This window comes from Oncorhynchus mykiss, chromosome 13 (genome assembly GCF_057628025.1).
Source record: "Oncorhynchus mykiss isolate SJ-2025 chromosome 13, ASM5762802v1, whole genome shotgun sequence".
NCBI lineage: Eukaryota > Metazoa > Chordata > Actinopteri > Salmoniformes > Salmonidae > Oncorhynchus > Oncorhynchus mykiss.
The window spans coordinates 20,873,967-20,896,500 of record NC_143034.1 but is presented as its reverse complement, the minus strand read 5'-3'; the positions used below and the strand labels follow the sequence as shown (position 1 = coordinate 20,896,500).

General features: G+C 43.2%; 1 protein-coding gene and 1 pseudogene across 2 annotated transcripts in view; one reads left to right on the top strand and one right to left on the bottom strand.

The window, feature by feature from the left end:
• LOC110513219 (microtubule-associated serine/threonine-protein kinase 1) overlaps positions 1-22,534 on the bottom strand; it is a 79,297-nt gene that overhangs the window by 43,446 nt on the left and 13,317 nt on the right. The window contains exon 1 of one of the 2 annotated variants that reach the window (XM_090195642.1): positions 13,612-14,115. The exons of the other annotated variant lie outside the window; for it this stretch is intronic. Within the exon in view, the coding sequence (XP_090051768.1) occupies positions 13,612-13,631 (20 nt within the window). The 5' untranslated portion in view covers positions 13,632-14,115. Of the gene's footprint in view, positions 1-13,611; positions 14,116-22,534 lie in introns of those variants that run through there. 2 annotated transcript variants of the gene reach the window in all.
• Positions 2,169-3,556, top strand: LOC149978763 (tRNA pseudouridine(38/39) synthase pseudogene; annotated as a pseudogene).

Sequence of the window (22,534 nt, the reverse complement as noted above, 5' to 3'; positions counted from 1 at the left end):
TTCTTCAGAGTTCAGTTCCTCTACATTAGACGTTTAGCATGAGAATGATTTCAAGTGATGAGTCATCCATAGACCTAACTGGAACTATGCTCAGTGGATGACATGCTGTGTCTTTCATAACGTTTCTCATGACTTTAGTCTGATGGAAAAAGATCTGAGATAGAGCTGACAAATGAAAAATTGAAGGAAACATGGGAAAGAGGGGGGTGAAAGAGAGAAATGAAAAGGAAAAGAAGACAAGTGTGTGTGTTTTCTCTCTCCTCTCTGGTGTTGCTGAGTGACAGGGTAAATCTCTCAGTCACGGTTATGGTCATGTATTGTGGGCTCAGCCGCTCTCCATCTGGTTTAGATTGTGTGTATGTTTATGTGTGTGTGTGTCTGTGTGTGTGTGCTGCTGGCTTTATCCCAAGACCACCATAAATCAAGAGCAGTGCCCTTACTATATCACACAACATAAAGGTTTTTGATAGCATATCATATGGCATTTCTGAGGTGGACAAACATTTTCAGCATGATTGTGTTCAGTTTGGTTTATCTTTAATGACCAGTCTCCAGACTAGACACATCTCTAAACAGCGTTAGCTACATCTTTCAGAATTGAATTGAATCATTCATTTAACCAGGTAAATAAATGAGGAGTAAATTCTGCCTTGCTTCGTTCTGTAATGACCCGACCACGAAGCAGTAAGAGAGAGGGGGGTGAGGGGAGGCTGGGTGTACACGGTTACTATAGCAACACTAAAGAGTCACACAACATACTACTCATGTGAACGTCCAACCCCGTCCTGTAGTTACAATAACAAGTCTTTATTATTCCTTTCTTTATTAGGATCCCCATTAGGTGTAACGAAAATAGCAGCTACTCTTCCTGGGGTCTACACAGAACATGACATAACACAGAACATTAATAGACCAGAACAGTTCAAGGACAGAACTACATACATTTAAAAACAGCACTCATAGTCTACATATCAATGCATACTGACAATATCTAGGTCAAATGGGGGAGTTGTGCTGTGAGGTGTTGCTTTATCCGTTTTTTTAACCAGGTTGGCTGTTCATTTAAGCAATATGAGTTCTTTGCAATAATGGCTCTATATATTACTGTACACTTTCTTGAATTTGTTTCTTGAATTTGGGGACTGTGAAAAGACCCCTGGTGGCATGTCTGGTGGGGTAAGTGTGTGTCAGAGCTGTGTGTAGATTGACTATGCAAACTATTTGGAATTTTCAAAACATGAATGTTTCTTATAAAAAGAAGAAGTGACGTAGTCAGTCTCTCCTCAACTCTTAGCCAAGAGAGACTGGAGGCATAGTATTAATATTAGCCCTCTGATTACAATGAAGAGCAAGACGTACCGCTCTGTTCCGGGCCAGCTGCAGTTTAACTAGGTCTTTCTTTGCAGGACTCGACCACATGACTGGACAACAATCAAGATAAGATAAAACTAGAGACTGCAGGACTTGCAGTGTGGTGTCAAAAAAGCAGAGAATCTCTTTATTACAGACAGACCTCCCCATCTTTACAACCATTGAATCTAGATGTTTTGACCATGACCGTTTACAATCTAAGGGAACACCAGGTCTAGAACCTACTTTACACTTTGCACTCTGACTTTATGACATTTGACCTACATCCCATCTTTATACATGAACTTCTATGAACTCACATTACACTAAAACATGCAGATGAAACCTCAAATAATCTGGTATGTGGGCATTTTAATCTACTGTATCATAATCCATTTAATCCAGACATCAGGCTCAGCCAGTAGCAGGCAGGCAGTCAGCCAGTTTAGTCAGTCAGCCGGTGGCAGTCAATCAGTCAGTTTGATAGTCAGTCAGTCAGTAGTTGATAGTAGTGTTAAAAGTCAGTCAGTCAGTCAGTCAGTCAGTAGTTGATAGTAGTGTTAACAGTCAGACAGTCAGTCAGTCAATCAGTAGCTGACAGTAGTGTTAACAATGAGTCAGTCAGTAGTTGACAGTAGTGTTAACAGTCAGTCAGTAGTGTTGCCTGTCTTGTGTGATCTGTGAATTCTAGACATCAATAACCCTTGCTGTGTCTTCTGACTCTTTACCTCATGAGGTCACACTGTAATAAAAATCACATTTGGTAAAACATGATGATGAAGCAGCAAATCTGCTGTGTGGGCAGCAGTTCATAATCCATGATAATCTACTGCATCACATCACCAGGCTACAAACTCTTCCGGTGGCAGCCAGTCAGTCACTCCGACAGTATTTGACAGTAGAGTTGCCAGTCAGTGTGTGGTTGTGTGATTTATAGAGAATCAATGGCCCATGCAGTCTCTGTCTGTCTGTGGGTTCTGGTGATAAGTCAGAGTAACAGAGGAGAAAGCTGTGATAACAACTGATGAGAAAAAAGGCCAAATGGCAGTGTGTGTGTGTGTATGACTAAATCAAAAGTTCTCCCATGTCACCCCGCTCCTCCGCACACTCCACACTGGCTTCCAGTCGAAGCTCGCATCCACTACAAGACCATAGTACTTTCCTACATAGCTGTAAGAGGAACGGCCCCTCCCTACCTTCAGGCTATGCGCAAACCCTACACCCCAACCCGAGTACTCTGTTCTGCCACCTCTGGTCTCTTGGACCTCCCAACCCTACAAGAGGGCAGCTCCCGCTCAGCCCAGTAAAGCTCTTCTCTGTCCTGGCACCCCAATGGTGGAACCAGCTTCCCCTTGAAGCTTGGACATCAGAGTCCCCGCCCATCTTCAGAAGCCATCTGAAACCCTACCTCTTCAACAAGTATCTTTGGAAGGTTGACAGAAGCATGATGCTGGTGGCAGGAAGAAGAGGGACCGACTGTTTGATATCTCGACCCATCCTCGGCGCCATGTTGCACTGTGCTTGCTGTCCAGGAGAACACAGACAACACTGTGGAAGCCCGGCTCTTCTGAAGACTCAACTGATCCAGGATCGCCAGAGTTCTAACTATCAATTTTGTGGCTGAACCGACAAAGGAGTGAGTGACTTTTCCCAGGCACTTTTCCCAGTGCTGAGACTGTCAGTCCAGAACCTACCGGTACTACTTCCCATGCTCTGGATGTAGTGTTGATGGCAGCGGCTGCCAAACGCTATGAGGGCACCCACGACTTCCGCAACCTGTGCAAAGAGTGCTGCAGTTCCAGAAGACCGTCTGCCACGGTCCAGTCTGTCCATCAAGCTCACCCTACCATGCCCACTGCCACAGACCCATAAGACCTATCATATTTGAGATCAAAGTACTGGCCTTTCTCTCCCACCGGGTACGGTGCATGATGACTGTGCTGCTGCTGATAAGTCAGAAGCTGGAGGCTCCAGAGATAGTGGATCAAGTCCTGGATGTGGAGAGGAATCCCAAGAAACCCATGTGGTGGACTTTACCTTGGTGCTGTTCCGCTGCCATTTTGAGGTGTTGAGCTGGCGCAGGGAGGCTGAGGAGGTGAACCACTCCCTGGCCACGCTGCAGCAACACTGGACCCAGATAGCAGTCAAGACCCAGGTCCCCCCCCCCCCCTTTACTATAACTGAGATATGCGGTTGTCCCACCTAGCTATTTTAAGATTTAAGTCGCTCTGGATAAGAGCGTCTGCTAAATGACTAAAATGTAAAAACAGAAATGTAATGGAAAGTCAATGGAACACGAAGCTAAACTATCACGGTTCAGTTCCATCTGTCTTAGCCTGGAACTCACTGTGATGCTCTCACAGCCTCTCTCTGTTAAACCTGCCTTTGAAAGAGGACAAGATTGAAATCTATTCTCTATTCTGTGAAAAAGAAGATAACCCACTGGGCATACCACATCATTTCAATGTAGAGAATTGGGTAATATTTGGTAGATACGTATCAATAAGATTCCAACCTATTTTCCCACTCAAAACGACAGCCAAACGTTTGTTGAATTCCCAATGTGTTATCACTATGCTTTCAACCATCTAAAAGCACAACCAAATTCTAATGGAAAATCAATGTTGGATTTTTTGGTTTAGTTGTCACCTAAATGTGTTATCACTGCGCTTTCAACCATTTAAAAGCACACTAAAGTTCAAATGGGAAATACAATGTCAGATATTTTGTTTATTTATACAACAACTTAATATGTTTTTATTTGATGTGTTATCACTGTGCTTGATCTAATAGTATTAATGACCTGGATTGCAGTTAGTTGAGATTGCATTAAAGTACATGGTGCAAGTGATCAATGAAGTAAAGCCTTACATCAGGCTATTGACTGTCTTACAAAAGTAATTGACAAGTAGTTGACAACGCAACCAAATATCAACATTTAAAAGAGAAGTGCTGCAGTTTGATTTGATCCTATTCTTTAACTTGTATTTTTGGTTGAGATGGAGATGTGAATCCAACATATTTATGATTAACTTGTAGATTCTATTTGAAAATTAACCAGAGCTTGAAACCCTAGGCCTTTATGTATTGCCTATTTTTAGTTGAATCCTGGGCTGAATTTATAGAATAGCTGTTGATTACTTCCCAAATGTTATATAGGCCTAAATAGCATCATTGATGCTATATGATTGATATGTATGATAAGTACGGTTACATTTCATTTGCTCTGTTGAACCTACCCTTTGGAATGACTTCGATAGCAAGTGAATCTTTTAAAACCGATTAAGGATTGGACCCTTTTTTTTAAATTTTCGCCTAAAATGACATGCCCAAATCTAACTGCCTTTAGCTCAGAACCTAAAGCAAGGATATGCATATTCCTGATGCCATTTGAAAGGAAACACTTTGAAGTTTGTGGAAATGTGAAATGAATGTTGGAGAATATAACACATTAGATCTGGTAAAAGATAATGCAATGTACTTTTTTGTACCGTCATCTTTGAAATGCGAGAGAAAGGCCATAATGTATTATTCCAGCCCAGGCACAATTAAGATTTTGGTCACTAGATGGCAGCAGTGTATGTGCAAAGTTTTAGACTGATCCAATGAACCATTGTATTTCTGTTCAAACTGTTGTATCAAGACTGCCCAAATGTGCCTAATTGGTTTATTAATCACTTTTCAAGTTCATAACTGTGCACTCTCTTCAAACAATAGCATGGTATTCTTTCACTGTAATAGCTACTGTAAATTGGACGGTGCAGTTAGATTAACAATAATTGAAGCTTTCTGCCAATATCAGATATGTCTACATCCTGGGAAATGTTCTTGTTACTTACAACCTCATGCTAATTGCATTAGCATACGTTAGCTCAACCGCCCCAGGGGGGACCCACCAATCTTGTAGAAGTTAAGTGGAGATTTCACAACAATAACTCTCACGATAGCAGATTGGTCATAGTCAGTGACAAATATCAAAAATAAGCTGGGCTTGGTTAAAACCCTGGATGTGAGACCAAAGGGATAGCTGCAGATCAATCAACTCTCCAGTAAGAGTTGCTGTCCAGCCTATTGCATTCTTGTTTTTTAACGCTACAGCATACAATGACATTCTAGACGATTCTGTGCTTCCAACTATGTGCCAACAGTTTGGGGAAGGCCCTTTCCTGTTTCAGCAAGACAATGCCCCCGTGCACAAAGCGAGGTCCATACAGAAATGGTTTGTTGAGATTGGTATGGAAGAACTTGACTGGCCTCTACAGAGCCCTGACCTCAACCCATCAAATACCTTTATGATGAATTGAAAGGCCGACTGCGAGCCAGGCCTAATCGCCTGACCTCACTAATGCTCTTTTGACTGAATGGAAGCAAGTCCCCACAGCAATGTTCCAACATCTAGTGGAAAGCCTTCCCAGAGTAGTGGAGGCTGTTATAGCAGCAAAGGGGGACAAACTCCATATTAATGCCCATGATTTTGGAATGAGATGTTTGACGAGTAGGTGTCCACATGCTTTTGGTCATGTAGTGTACAAATTCAACATAGATTGTCTGTAATTTTTGAAATTTTGAGGGAAACAGTTGAGGGAAAATTTACCCACAAAACAACGTAGTTGATTACTTTTTTCAAATCCAATGTATTTTCCTCGTAGATTCCAAATCACAATACGTTGACAAATTACATTTAAAAAACATTGCGAGAAACAGAGAGGGGGACTGACAGAACAAGAAGAAGAGTAAGCAAGAGACATAAAAGGGGAGGAAAGAACCATAAAGAGAGTAAGGGGGAGGATGACATGTAGAGGGAATGATAGCTAGTTGTTCTTTCCTACTGTACCCAATCTGGCGGCTGTCAACAGGTCAAAGGTCAAATCAGTGGTAATGACTCGTGTGAAGAGCGATTATCCCCCGTGCAGGCCCCTCACTGGCACACTGCCATTAGTCTCACATACGAGTGCACACACAGACACGCACACACACGCACAAACGGATGCACACACACACACACAGGATACCAACTGAGCGTATTGTGCTCTTTGTGTGGGGAACGGTGAATAAAGTAGAGAGAACAAGACATGGAGTAAAAGAGAAAGTGAAAGGTGAGAGTGCACCACTTCTCCTCTTCTCACATCATTTCATTTCTGTCAATTGCAGAGCAGACATTATTTTATTTACTCCCCAATCATAGGAAGATACTGACATTGACACTTCTGATGTAAACACACACACCGACCCACCCACCCACACAATCCTTGGATGACAAACCAGCTTGTGTTTAGGTTCACTATGTTTTATGGTCTGGTTAATTGCTTTTCTAAATAACTGCTCAACATGACTATATGACTTTAGTTCCTATAACAAGGCCATGTCCACAGAGACAACACACAGAGGACAGCTACCATTACGTCAAGACATGCAGTGTGTGTGTGTGTGTGTGTGTGTGTGTGTGTGTGTGTGTGTGTGTGTGTGTGTGTGTGTGTGTGTGTGTGTGTGTGATTTCCATATATACTGTACGGGCAGCATGGTGATCAGTAGTTTCAGTAGTCCTACATCTTATGTAACCACATGCTGCGTGTCTCAGGGAGGGTGGGATATGAAAAAACACATGTGAAATAGGACAAATTTAAGCACCCACCAAATTATTATAATAGTTATTATATTGATGATTATTATCATTACTATAATGATAATTATTATTAGTAAAGGGACTGCTAGTCCAGTATATCATAGTAGACTGTTCTAAAGACTATGTGCAGTAATTCCCAACCCATCTATACGGGTATATCATCATGGTGGACAGTGTGTGTGTGTGTGTGTTTGTGTGCGTACGTGTCTATACAGTAAGCATGAGTGTGTGCTGATGTAACGTAAACGTTAGTGTCGTCTTCTGCATGCTGAGTCACAGGGCAGACAGGACACCATGCAGACCTTTCTGATCGTTAGAATATTGATCGACCCGAGGCAATTTCCTGTCAGGTGACCTTTCCATGACACTCCGGGTTTCTTAATGTTTACCGCTGTCTGATGTGAAGCAGTGAAATCAGAGGTCACAGTCAAGCCACAATATGAAGTTTGTGTGTCAGTCAATCACTATTGTCTATTGACTTTCTCTGACACTTCCTCTGGATTTCTTAAAGGGGGACTGCAACATTTACAGCTGTCTGGAGTCAAGAAACTGAGTCAGGGAAAGGGAGGGAGGAAGGAGGGTGTAGACAAACTGAGTCAGAGAAAGGGAGGGAGGGAAGCTGAGTGAAGGAAAAGGGAGGCCAGGCGGGAGGGAGGGAGAAGATAAGAAGAAATGTCAAAAAACCTTCCCATCTAGACCAATTTAGTGAGAAACATTGTATAGTTCTTTGAGGGCCTACGCCTGCTCACAGCAGGGTGTTCTTTCACATCCACTGATAAAAGGGAAGGAAGACAATGACTATGTCCCAAATGGCAACCTATTCCCTATACAGTGCACTACTTTTGACCACGACCCATAGGATCTGGTCAAAAGTAGTGCACTATATAGATAATAGGATGCCATTTGGGATGAACACATGTTGTCCCCTTTACACTATAAAACGAGGATGCCGACAGACAGAGAAACGTTTGGCCCTGCTAGATAGCTACAGTCAGACCTGGGTTCAAATACTATTTAAAATCAGGTAAAATACTTTGACTGTTTGCCTGCCTGGAGTGCCAGATGGACAGGGTTTAAAGTATTGGGACTATTCAATCAAGCACAGATGAAGTATTTGAAATTATTTCAAATAGTATTTGAACACAGGTCTGGTAGCTACATCATCTAGGAGGATGTCTGTCTATCTAGCTATTTCTCTGTCTGCTTGTCTGTCTAGCTACAGTAGCTAGCATGGCGACAAGACATGCCAACTCTGGCCTGTAGGTCTGTCTGTCTGTCTATTTAAGATGACGGGGCCTGGAGCTGTCAGAGAGAGAGAGTAGCCTTCCAGGGGAGTTCTAGTTAGGAAACACATCAGTGAGTCTGACTACAACACATCTGGAGCCCAGGCTGTTAAACCAAAATATACTGACTGAGCTAGCCACGACGGCAGCTAGCAAAATGCTACCGCTAGCACACTTTAACAGCAATAGGATAGTCCACAACAGGGATATTAGGTCCATGTCACAGCTCTTTAAGCTCATACAATGAGCTAGCGACAATGCCAACAAAATGTTCATGCAAATGTTCCTCCACAGATGTAGAAAGGCCTATAGATTTTTTCTCAAAGAGGAAAGGACTATCATGACCCTTTATAAAGGTGATATGCCTCTTTAAGACACTATTTTTGTTGTGTTATTGTTATGCTTTTGAAACAATGGGTGGGCAACTGAACTCGATTATCGTCTTTAATTCAAAATGATGTCAGTCACAGGCGCGTAGGTGCAAAACAAACAGAATAATGAAAAGGCTCTGTTATGCATTGTGGTCATACTGTAGGCCTGAGGCAGTCGGTTACCCCGTTTGAACTCTCCTATCATGATTTATGACAAAGTTATGTAGGCTATTCTTGAGGTGTCAAAGCATGCCTTCAAGGCAGCCAGAGTGACACAGCAGAATCAGAAGCGAATTGAGGCACTGAAATATCTATTGACTGAACTGAGGTAAATGTTTTCCCCCCTTTTCCCCCCTTTTCCATCCTATTATTATTGATGACAAGGTTAGGCTTTTTTTAGGGGTAAAAAATAAAATGTGTCTTCGAGGTAGAGTGACACAGCAATCATCAGAAGCTTGGAGGGACAGTGCTGTCTTGTGTACTGTGTATTGACTGAAAGCTACATTGGGCTGAGACTGGGAGGTGGTGCATTGAATCAGCTATAGCTTTTGTTAACAGACCCTTATGCAGGCAGGGGGTTGCATCCCAAATGGCACCCTATTCCCTATAGTGCACCACTTTTGACTAGGGCCCATTCGGGAATAGGGTGGCATTTGAGACCCACACAGGGACACAGGGCAAATGACCTGGAACTATTACCTCGTTAAAATATAATTGTCTACGTTCCAAATGTCACCCTATTCCCTGTGTATTGCACTATTTTTTGGCCGGGGCCCATAGGGAATAGGGTGCTGTTTGGGACACAGTAGCAGACAGTGTCATACACACCGAGTCTGAAGGACATTTAATATCATTATTGATGATGCGTATGGTTAAGTGGTTGTCAAATCCTCCACTACGGAAAACCATGTTCTTTGAATAATACATGTATGTAAAACTCTGTCCTGCTGGATATTAACACTAATACTTTTCTTATTATGACAATGATTGAATTAGAATGTTTAGCCTTGGAACATGGACTCCTTTCCATCAACAAGCCACATACGCTACAGTCAGTTGTTTAAGGAACAAAAATAGGACAGCACTCCGGAGAATAAACTTAAATGAACATATTTTTATTGCCGCGTGCATACGAGGCAACAGCAATCAATATCACCACAATTCGACAAGTATTCAGCACCTGATCTAAGTTTATATAAGGTGGAGTGGAGCACGTTGTTGATCTTTACAGTCAGTTGTTTACCATGTCAATGTTGTGAAATACAGATGGATAAGAAGATTATTACTCAGCTATCATGATGAGAGACCAAGTAATTACCAGTACACTGAGTCACTAACGGTTTTGGGGGGAGCTAGTGTGTGCACCTGCTATCCAAAAACATCCAAAGTGATGTACTCCCTGTGCTCTGTTTTGACTACTGCCCACCTGCTAGTACAGAAGTAGGATATTAATTTGAGCCGGTTGCTACAGCAGCAAAATAATCCTGCAGCAACAAGAAAGGTGAATTATTACGTGGATTATAATTAATGGTTGATACATTTTTCGTGAGGGGGAATCAAGTCTGTTAAACAAGTTAAACATTTCCTGCATTGCAGGAAAGTTCTCCAGCAACAGGGTGATCAAATTAAGATCCTACATCTGTAGCAGTCAGATTCCAATAGCGCACAGAGAGAACTACACCAATCTGCTTTCACGTTAGCTAGTCTGCATAGTTTAACACAGAGGAGAGAAGGCTCAGTGCATAGCCACAACATCAATAGCATTGATTGACTGGAGGAGTAGGGTTAACAACACGGTGGCACACAACTGATATGACTACAATGTAAATCTGGACTTCAACCACGTTGCAATGTAAATCTATAGAACACACACCTGATGAGGGGTTACATTCAAACACACTCTTTCTCTTGTTCCCTCATTCCTCTATACTAGCTTTCAGATGACATTCTATGAGGAAGACAGAAAAGAGATCGAGCGAGAAAGAGAGACCGAGAGAGATAATTAATTTTGAGTATAGCTACATTTTGAGTACAGCTGAAAAGAAAAGAAAAAAGAGTGGAAGAAAAACTAAAGATGAAAGAAAAGAGAGAGTCTCTTTAGAGTGCTGAGTTAACCCCAGTGGGCTGCTGTTAAATGTAGGCCCAGACTGTACCTCAGGCTCTGCCTTTCATTTTACACCCCACTCCGTCTTCCCCTCTCCTGTTCTACACTCCTCCTCCGCTTCGTTCTATCTATCCTTACGGGCACAAAGCATCTTCCTTCTCTAATTGAGACTGCCTGAGAGAGTCGGCCAAGAACGAGCGGCTTGCAAACACACACACACACACACACACACACACACATGCAGGCAGACAGTGACACACACTCACACACAAGCACGCACACGCGCACACACATACGCGCACACACATACTGTACATAAACACTGATATACCCTGAGAAGAACATAAGACACACTACCACCCACGTTATGCTACTAGCTACACACACAAACATGCATTGCATGACAAGTAAGTACAACAAATCTCTGACCTACTACATGGAGTGTAATTTAATGAAGATCAAGCCATCATCATAAGATCAGAGAACCATGTTTCCTCCTGGAGATAGATTCATACAAAGAGATTACAGAGATAGAGCTGTAGAAGAAACCTTGAGGCAGGGTGCTGGAGGTATTATCACACACATACAAACACACACGCACACACACACATACACACAGAGATGCACACACACACACACACACACACACACACACACACACACACACACACACACACACACACACACACACACACACACACACACACACACACACACAGAGATGCACACACAAAGAGATGCACATACACACAGAGATGCACACCCACACACACACACACACACAGAGAGAGAGAGAGAGAGAGAGAGATGTACACACACACAGAGATGCACACACAGAGATAGAGACACACACACACACACTGCTGCCATCGGACAAAGGGATTTATACTAATCCTCCTATGAGCAGATGAGATGAAGTCGGAAATAAAACGCTACAGGACAACTGGGATTGTGTACTATGGCAGATAGAGAGAGAGGGAATGATGGGAGGGAGGGAATACAAAATAGTGGTAGAGATGGGGAAGGCGCTCTAACCCAGACACCACAGTATATATAGCACAGCATTGACCCTCCCCTACAGAAGCATCTTACCCAGACACCACAGTATATATACCCTCCCCTACAGAAGCCTCTAGCCCAGACACCACAGTATATATAGCACAGCATTGACCCTCCCCTACAGAAGCATCTTACCCAGACACCACAGTATATATACCCTCCCCTACAGAAGCCTCTAGCCCAGACACCACAGTATATATAGCACAGCATTGACCCTACCCTACAGAAGCCTCTAACCCAGACACCACAGTAAATATACCCTCCCCTACAGAAGCCTCTAACCCAGACACCACAGTATATATACCCTCCCCTACAGAAGCCTCTAACCCAGACACCACAGTATATATAGCACAGCATTGACCCTCCCCTACAGAAGCCTCTAACCCAGACACCACAGTATATATACCCTCCCCTACAGAAGCCTCTAACCCAGACACCACAGTATATATACCCTCCCCTACAGAAGCCTCTAACCCAGACACCACAGTATATATACCCTCCCCTGCAGAAGCCTCTAACCCAGACACCACAGTATATATACCCTCCCCTACAGAAGCCTCTAACCCAGACACCACAGTATATATACCCTCCCCTACAGAAGCCTCTAACCCAGACACCACGGTATTTATAGCACAGCTGACCAAACACAAACCTCCAGAGTCCTGTGTATGACTGCCTGTTTGTGTGTGTAACATGTCTATCAATCATCTACAACAGTGATTCCCAACCCTGGTCCTCCAGTTCCCCAACAGTACACATTTTTATTGTAAGCCTGGACAATCACACCTGATTCAACTTGTCAACTAATCATCAAACCCTCAATGAGTTGAATGAGGCGTGTCTGTCCAGGGCTATAACTAACCTGGAGAACCAGGGTTGGGAAACACTGACCTACAACATCCCAAATACATGTGCATCACCAACATGCTCACAAACAGAGGTTCATTACATAAAATGGAACAGAGAAAATCATGCACATGTGCGAGCACACTTAGGGTTAAGTGCTCAAGGGCACATCAACAGATTACTCACCTAGTCGACTCGGGATTCGAACCGGCGACCTTTCAGTTACTAGCCCAACGCCCTAAACCGCTAGGCTACCTGCCGCCTTATGCCTCATTATACTTGTGAGGACTTTTTGGGGACCAACATTTGATTCCCATTCAAAATCCTATCTTCCCTAACCTCTAACCCTAAGCCTAACCTTAAACCTAACACCTAATCATAATTCTAACCGTAACCCTAAACCTAACCCCTAAGCCTAAAATAGCCTTTTAAAAATGAGCACTGGCAAAATGTCCTCCCTTCTATGAATTTTAGTTGCTTTACTATTCTTGTGAGGACTTCTGGTGCTCACAAGTATAGTAAAACGTGTACACACACACACACACACACACACACACACACACACACACACACATACACACACACACACACACACACACATACACACACACACACACACCAGTGCCAATACGAGACAGAGGGACAACTGTGACACAGCATGAGAGCTGGCCGGAGGTTGACAACCATCAAAACAACAACAACAACAACACCTTTCTTAAACCTCCACCTAATGCTATGACAAGACAGACAGAGGGGGAGATGAAACCAGGTCCACGGTGAGAGAGAGAGAAATAGAGAGAGAGAGATTCAGAGAGCTTTGCAGTTAATGTTATCACTACACAGAGAGACAGGGGGTGACACTAGAAAACAACTGAGAGAAGACAGACCGATAAGCAATGAGATAAAAGGAGAGAGAAAGAGGGATGACACCAGGTCTACAGTAGAAGGGAAAAAACAGAGAAGCTCTGCCATTACCTTTTCGTGCGTCGAAACATGTTGCTACAGGATGCGCTGTGAGGCTCTGCTTTGGCAAACCCACAGGAGACTAGCTGAGCCACACAGACAGACAGACAGACACACAAGCAGCTAGGCAGTCAAGAGGCTGAATACACACTCCACAGCACCAGCATGGCAGCCTGACGGGGAGTGTGTGTGTGTCAGAGAGAGGGAAAGAGAGAGGGTGGAGAGGAAATGTCAGCAGAGCTACAGACAGCGAAAGAGAGCGAGAGAGCGATGGAGAGAACGAGAGAGGGAGAGCGAGGCAGAGAGGAGGAGAGAAAAAGAGGGAGGGAACAGACTGCCTTGCTTCCCTCTCGGACAGAGGGAGGATTCCGGGGCTGCTCTCAAGGGCAGGAAGTGTAGAGCGATGGAGAGAGAGGGGGGGTATAGAGAGTAATAACAGCAGGGATGTGTGTGAGTGTGAAAGCTATCTGAGGGAGGAGAGCAGAGAGCAGTGGACTGTGGACTAATGTAAATGACAAGACAGAGGAAGAGAGAGAGGGGGAGAGAGAGCAAGAGAGAGGGAGGGGGGAGATCAGGTGACAGCTTGGTGTGTGTGTGTGTGTGTGTGTGTGTGTGTGTGTGTGTGTGTGTGTGTGTGTGTGTGTGTGTGTGTGTGTGTGTGTGTGTGTGTGTGTGTGTGTGTGTGTGTGTGTGTGTGTGAGAGAGAGAGAGAGAGAGAGAGAGAGAGAGATGACAGCAGCACGGGTGGTGCAGCTACCAAAACAGAGACTGGTACTTATTGGAGAGCTTGAAACAGCAATTGCAGTAGGAATCGGATGACAACAGCAATAGGATATGTAATATTGTACCCCACCCCTCTCCTCTCCTACCCCTCTATTTTATTCCCCTACCTCCCTCTCCTCTCATCTCTTGCTCTCTCTCCTTCCTCCCTCCCTCTCTCCAACAAACAACCACCTGCCATTTCATAAAATCCTTCCTTTTCTCCAACAAATGTATGATGTTCTGTGACATCATACATTTGCACTAGATATTGCAGAAAGGAAGATTTAGAGGGCAACAACACCACACACAATGCCAAGGGAAAACATCATCATTAGGACACACACTGCCAAGGGAAAACGTCATCATGAGGACACACACTGCCAAGGAAGATCGCCATCATGAGGACACACACTGCCAAGGAAGAACGTCATCATGAGGAGACACACACAAGTGCACAGGCACATGCACACACACACACACACACACACACACACACACACACTCGACAAAATAATCAAACAAATCTGTCAGTCCAATTGCAATACTACACACACACGCAAAACACACACAAACACACACAGTCAAGGGAGAACGTCATCATGGAGCGCTGAGATAGGAACAGAGAGCACAAAATGATTCAACAAATCTTATCCACATAGCAAATGAGATGATACTAAATGCTGACCAGGACTGACAGTTGCACAGCAATGCTGATGGGACTAATTCAATAATAGATGTCCCTCTAATGTAGACTAGGGCTGCATCCCAAACGGCACACTATGGGCCCTGGTCAAGTAGCGCACTATATAGGGAATAGGGTGCCATTTGGGACGCAGCCTAGTAGGGAGTCTGAGCTGAGAGGTAAAGGCTGTGGCTGAAATATACAAGAGGGGGAGATAGCACTCAAGCATATCAGTGAAGGGAGGTTAATACGGTTGCAGAATTCAGGTAACTTTCCAAAAATCCCCAGGTTTTCCAGATATCCCAGAATCAGGAAGGAATAAGAGGGTAATCCGAAACCTCAAACCAGGATTTGTGGACACTAATGATGATTAATGTACAAGTATGTGTGTATCTGTACTGCTTTGCTGACATGGTAGTTTGGGGAAACACAGTAAGCAGAGATACAGAAAGACAGAGGGAGGAGTCTGATCTTACAGAGAGAGAGAGAGAGAGAGAGAGAGAGAGAGAGAGAGAGAGAGAGAGAGAGAGAGAGAGAGAGACTGGGAAAGTGACACAGGAGTTCCTAGCTTCACCCATGTTCAGTGTCCTGTTGTGACATCTGCTGCCCTGAGGTAAAGGTCAGAGGTCATGGACAACACCCACCAGGAAGTGACCTGACATGGTGGGGAGGGTCACCGATCACCATGATGATAAAAAACATATTGTGAGTCACTGGTCCTTAGACAAACTTCAATTTGCTTACCGCCCCAATAGATCCACAGACGATACAATCGCCATCACTCTGCACACTGCCCTATCCCATCTGGACAAGAGGAATACCTATGTAAGAATGCTGTTTATTGACTATAGCTCAGCATTCAACACCATAGTACCCTCCAAGCTCATTATTAAGCTCGAGGTCCTGGGTCTGAACGTCGCCCTGTGCAACTGGGTCCTGGACATCCTGACAAGCCGCCCCCAGGTGGTGAAGGTAGGAAACATCACCTCCACTCCGTTGATCCTCAACACTGGGGCCCCACAAGGGTGCGTGCCAAGCACCCTCCTGTACTCCCTGTTCACCCATGACTGCGTGGTCAAGCACACCTCCAACTCAATCATCAAGTTTGCAGACGACACAAAAGTAGTAGGCTTGATTACCAACAATGACGAGACAGCCTATAGGGAGGAGGTGAGGGCTCTGGGAGTGTGGTGCCTGGAAAATAACCTCTCACTCAATGTCAACAAAACAAAGGAGATGATCATGGACTTCAGGAAACAGCAGAGGGTGCACCCCCCCCCCCCCTATCTATATCGACAGGACCGCAGTGGAGAAGGTGGAAAGCTTCAAGTTCCTTGGTATACACATTACTGACTAACTGAAATGGACCACCCACACAGACAATGTGGTGAAGAAGGCGCAACAGAGCCTCTTCAACCTCAGGGGGCTAAAGAAATTTGGCTTGTCACATAAACCCTCACAAATTTTTACAGATGCACAATTAAAAGCATCCTGTCGGGCTGTATCACCGCCTGGTACGGCAACTGCACCCCCAGCAACTGCAGTGGACTCCAGATGGTAGTGTGGTCTGCCCAATGCATTACCGGGGGCAAACTACCCGCCCTCCTGGACACCTACAGCAACCGATGTCACAGGAAGGCCAAAAAGATCATCAAGGACATCAACCACCCGAGCCACTGCCTGTTCACCCAGCTATCATCCAGAAGTAGGGCTGGGCGATAAATCAAGTTTTTTTTCCGATATATTCGAGTTTATGTTTTAGCGCGATATGGAAAATGTCTGTATTGCAAGAATTGAGGTTCTGTTATAACGTTGTAACGTTTTACAAATGCAAGAAAAGTGTGTGAAAGGAGATAACGGATGCAATCTTTACAGTAGAAAAGCCAGGCTTTAAAAAGCTGCTAGGTACAGTTGACCACAAATATCAGCTGCCAAGCCGCAAGTATTTCACGAAAGCCGATCTATGGTCGAGCAGAACAACAGAGCCATACCTAAGTTTGACAGTCCACTACATAAATGAAGACTGGAAATTGCTAAATGTCTGCCTCCAGATGTCTTACTTCCCCAATTATCATACGGGTGAAGTAATAGCCCAGGATCTCAATGACTCTCTGGCATCGTGGAAGAATAGAGAAGACCGACAGGTGTGCATGACAACTGACAGCAGGAGCAACATGATAAAAGCATTGTACTTGAACAACTGGACCCGCCTGCTGTGCTTTGGGCACAGGTTTCAACTCGCCATCAGTAAGTGTGACATTGGATAATTAAAGTGAATTCAAAAAAGTTATGTTCAGGCCAGCTGTAGGCTAATGTGTTAGTAGTTGTGTCATTCTGCCAATCCAATAGCAAATAACCACCGGCTGTTTTAATTATAACAACAAATTAACTAAATGAATACATTTTCAATCAAAATTATTTTATAAATTACATATTCAAACAGCTAGTGGTCAAACATAGACGTGTGGGTGTGTGTTGTTCATTTCTGTTGTTCATTTGTTTAGCACAAATAGGCATTGAGGCCTTGTATATTTCAGTTAAGAATTATGTCTTGGCCTTTTTTAATTTGTTTAGAGAAAAACAAGAAATCGAGATACATATATTGTGAATCGTCCAAACCTCTGAAAAAAAATGTACTTTCAGGCCATATCGCCCAGCCCTATCCAGAAGGTGAGGTCAGTACAGGTGCATCAAAGCTGGGACCGAGAGACTGAAAAACAGCTTCTATGTCAAGGCCATCAGACTGTTAAACAGCCATCACTAGCACATTAGAGGCTGCTGCCTATAGGCATAGACTAGGAATCACTGGCCACAAGATTTCTGGCTCTCACAGACCTGTAACTTATTTTTTAAGAGGCTCCTCTGTCCTCCACTCGTTACCTGTATTAATGGCACCTGTTTGAACTTGCTATTAGTATAAAAGACACCTGTCCACAACCTCAAACAGTCACACTCCAAACTCCACTATGGCCAAGATCAAAGAGCTGTCAAAGGACACCAGAAACAAAATTGTAGACCTGCACCAGGCTGGGAAGACTGCATCTGCAATAGGTAAGCAGCTTGGTTTGAAGAAATCAACTGTGGGAGCAATTATTAGGAAATAGAATACATACAAGACCACTGATAATCTCCCTCGATCTGGGGCTCCACGCAAGATCTCACCCCGTGGGGTCAAAATGATCACAAGAACGGTGAGCAAAAATCCCAGAACCACACGGGGGGACTTAGTGAATGACCTGCAGAGAGCTGGGACCAAAGTAACAAAGCCTACCATCAGTAACACACTACGCCGCCAGGGACTCAAATCCTGCAGTGCCAGACATGTCCCCCTGCTTAAGCCACTACATGTCCAGGCCCGTCTGAAGTTTGTTAGAGAGCATTTGGATGATCCACAAGAAGATTGGGAGAATGTCATATGGTCAGATGAAACCAAAATATAACTTTTTGGTAAAAACTCAACTCGTCGTGTTTGGAGGACAAAGAATGCTGAGTTGCATCCAAAGAACACCATACCTACTGTGAAGCATGGGGGTGGAAACATCATGCTTTGGGGCTGTTTTTCTGCAAAGGGACCAGGACCACTGATCTGTGTAAAGGAAAGAATGAATGGGGCCATGTATCGTGAGATTTTGAGTGAAAACCTCCTTCCATCAGCAAGGGCATTGAAGATGAAAGGTGGCTGGGTCTTTCAGCATGACAATGATCCCAAACACACCGCCCGGGCAACGAAGGAGTGGCTTCATAAGAAGCATTTCAAGGTCCTGGAGTGGCCTAGCCAGTCTCCAGATCTCAACCCCATAGAAAATCTTTGAAAGTCCGTGTTGCCCAGCAACAGCCCCAAAACATCACTGCTCTAGAGGAGATCTGCATGGAGGAATGGGCCAAAATACCAGCAACAGTGTGTGAAAACCTTGTGAGGACTTACAGAAAACGCTTGACCTCTGTCATTGCAAACAAAGGGTACATAACAAAGTATTGAGATAAAATGTTGTTATTGACCAAATACTTATTTTCCACTGTCACACCCTGACCATAGTTTACTTTGTATATTTCTATGTTGTGGTTGGTCAGGGTGTGATCTGAGTGGGCATTCTATGTTACTTCCTATGTTTGGCCTGATATGGTTCTCAATCAGAGGCAGGTGTTTGTCATTGTCTCTGATTGGGAACCATATTTAGGTAGCCTGGGTTTCACTGTGTGTTTGTGGGTGATTGTTCCTGTCTATGTGTTTTCACCAGATAGGCTGTTTAGGTTTTTGTTACGTTCATCACGTTTATTGTTTTTGTAGTGTTTGTGTTTAGTGTGTTTTTTCATTGAACATGAATCGCATTCGACACGCTGCATTTTGGTCCGATCCTTGTTCTACTTCTTCATCAGAGGAGGAGATAGAAGAAAACCGTTACATCCACCATAATTTGCAAATAAATTTAAATGTTTTCTCATTTTGTCTGTCATAGTTGAAGTGTACCTATGATTAAAATTACAGAACTCTCATCTTTTTAAGTGGGAGAACTTGCACAATTGGTGGCTGACAAAATACTTTTTTGTCCCACTGTAGATACTGTATTCTATACTATTCTACGGTATCTTAGTCACTCAATAATGTTTACATATCTTGCATTACTCATTTCATATGTATATACTGTATTCTATGCTATTCTACGGTAACTTAGTCACTTAATAATGTTTACATATCTGGCATTACTCAGCTCATGTGCATATACTATTTTCTATACTATTCTACGGTATCTCATTCACTCAATGTTTACATATCTTGCATTACTCATCTCATATGTATACTGTTCTTCTATACTATTCTACTGTATCTTAGTCTGTTCCGCTCTGACATCGCTCATCCATTTATATATATATATATATATATATATATATATAGTCTTAATTCATTCCTACTTAGATTTGTGTGTATTGGGAAAATGTTGTGTAATTTGTTAGATATTACTTGTTAGATATTACTGCACTGTCGGAGCTAGAAGCACAAGCACTTCGCTACACCCGCAATAGCATCTGCTAACAACGATCATTAGACCAATAAAATTTGATGTAGGTCCCTTAAACATAGCGTGAATACCACACTGATAGTAACTCACTCACTGGCCACTCTAACCCTTGTCCAAATTGATTACTAGAAAATGTCACCCACACACAGATAAATACCAGACATGTCAATGAGTCTGGAAGATGTCACACACAAATACCTCAGCTTTTTGAAACCCTAACACCTACAGACAGCATTCGTGCCCAGAGGCAGAACAGGAAAGACTGCAGACTGCAGAGCACGCAAAATCAAACAAAATGCAAATGAAATGCTTTTTGAAAAACGCCTCTGCAAATGCTCTATATTCATTCCGTATTCATATCATATTCATTTCACCCATACAATAACAGGTACCTTCTGTGCTACAATGGGATTTTACAGTAAATGTGATGTATTGAGATAAATCTATGTGGCTAACATACACACAGCACAGCAGTTAGCTAGGCCTACATGCCACAGTGGCATAATAGCCAGTAGCCACAGATTCAAATCCAGAGAAAAGGAATTTTAAATCCTTTAAATCCATCTCTACAGGTATAGAGGAGGGAACTCACTATCTACTCCTACAAAAGGTGAGGATATTTAAAACTTGTGCTGGGCGATATGGCCAAAATATCATATCACCGTATTTTTTTTAAATTGACGGTATGGCAATATTTGACAGTATTTCTGATTTTAAATGATTACATTTCTAAATGTTCTTTATAAGTAGTGCATGACCTCAGGGTGGAAACATATACATTCTAAGAGTCTTTCTCCATTCTGATTGTTTTATACTGTTCAATTCAACTTCAACCCAAAATATTTTTTTGCATTTTCATAAATTTCTGCTTTTCCTGCACTCATTTGAGATAATTTCCACACTGCCATGTAGGGCTGCACGATATGGGCAAACAATCTAAACCTGATTTTGAACCAAATGTTGCAATAGCGATTTTACTTATGATTTAGAGCAAAACACTTGGTGATATGTTGGAATCATGGAAATAGAATGATTATTCTAATTCTATAGATAGAATACAGGTGAAGTCAGAAGTTTACTTACACCGTAGCCAAATACATTTAAACTCAGTTTTTCACAATTCCTGACATTTAATCCTAGTAAAAATTCCCTGTCTTAGGTCAGTTAGGATCACCACTTTATTTTAAGAATGTGAAATGTCAGAATAGTAGAGAGAATGATTTATTTCAGCTTTTATTTCTTTCATCACATTCCCAGTTGGTCAGAAGTTTACATACACTCAATTAGTATTTGGTAGCATTGCCTTTAAATTGTAGCCATTTGACTAGATGTTCAGGAGACCTTATGGCTTGGGGTAGAAGCTGTTTAGAAGCCTCTAGGACCTAGACTTGGTGCTCCGGTACCGCTTGCCGTGCGGTAGCAGAGAGAACAGTCTATGACTAGGGTGGCTGGAGTCTTTGACAATTTTTAGGGCCTTCCACTGACACCGCCTGGTATAGAGGTCCTGGATGGCAGGAAGCTTGGCCCCAGTGATGTACTGGGCCGTTCGCACTACCGTCTGTAGTGCCTTGCGGCCCAACTTGCTAAGAAAAGACAAACTAGCTGTTTGCAGACGTAAGCAACACAAACTAATGTTGCAATTATAGAACGCTATTGGATTTATATGAAGAAGCAAAGTGAAAACAGCATTGTTGTCATCAACATTGTTGCATGTGCTGCATTGACCATGCAGACTGAACGCAAGTGTCTCATGGTCGAGGAAAAGCAAATGCGCTCCTTGAGTGACAGGGGGCGGGGCTAGGTCTGTGTGGAAAATGGCATGGAGAGAGAGAGAGAGAGCGAAGAGAGATGACTCAAGTAGCGAAGTAAACTATAAAAATGGACGTTAAACACGGCATATCACATTTGACAAACCAAACATTCAAATACCGTTCTAGAAGGTAAAGTAAAAACACAAACCGGTCCATGTATCAATACCAGTATATCGTAAAATACGGTATACCGCCCAGCCCTCTCTAAAACCTACCTTAGCCTAGTTTAGATACAGTAGTATGGTGCAAAATAAACAGTTTAGTCATTCTGACTCAGCTAATAGATAGAGGACTTTCTATTGAATACAGTACTTAATGACTGTTTAGTAACTGTGTGCAGGTGTACTACTACTGATATACAAGCCTTTTTCTCCTCACTTCAATTAGTGAAAGAGACACACTGAGGAAAGGGAAAGCCACAGACAGGGAGAGTGAGAGAGATGAGTCAGAAGAACGATGTAAGTGAGGGAACGCTTCAGCACCATAGAGAGAGAGCGATTGAGAGAAAGGAGGAAAGCCCGGAGTGAGGGAACACTTCAGCACCATGGACAGCAACACACACAAGCTCTCAGAATTTCAAGCTACACGTCACTACGATCCCGAGTGTGTGTGTATGTGTATGAAAGTGAGTCTGCATCCTTTCAAACCCCCATTTCTCACAT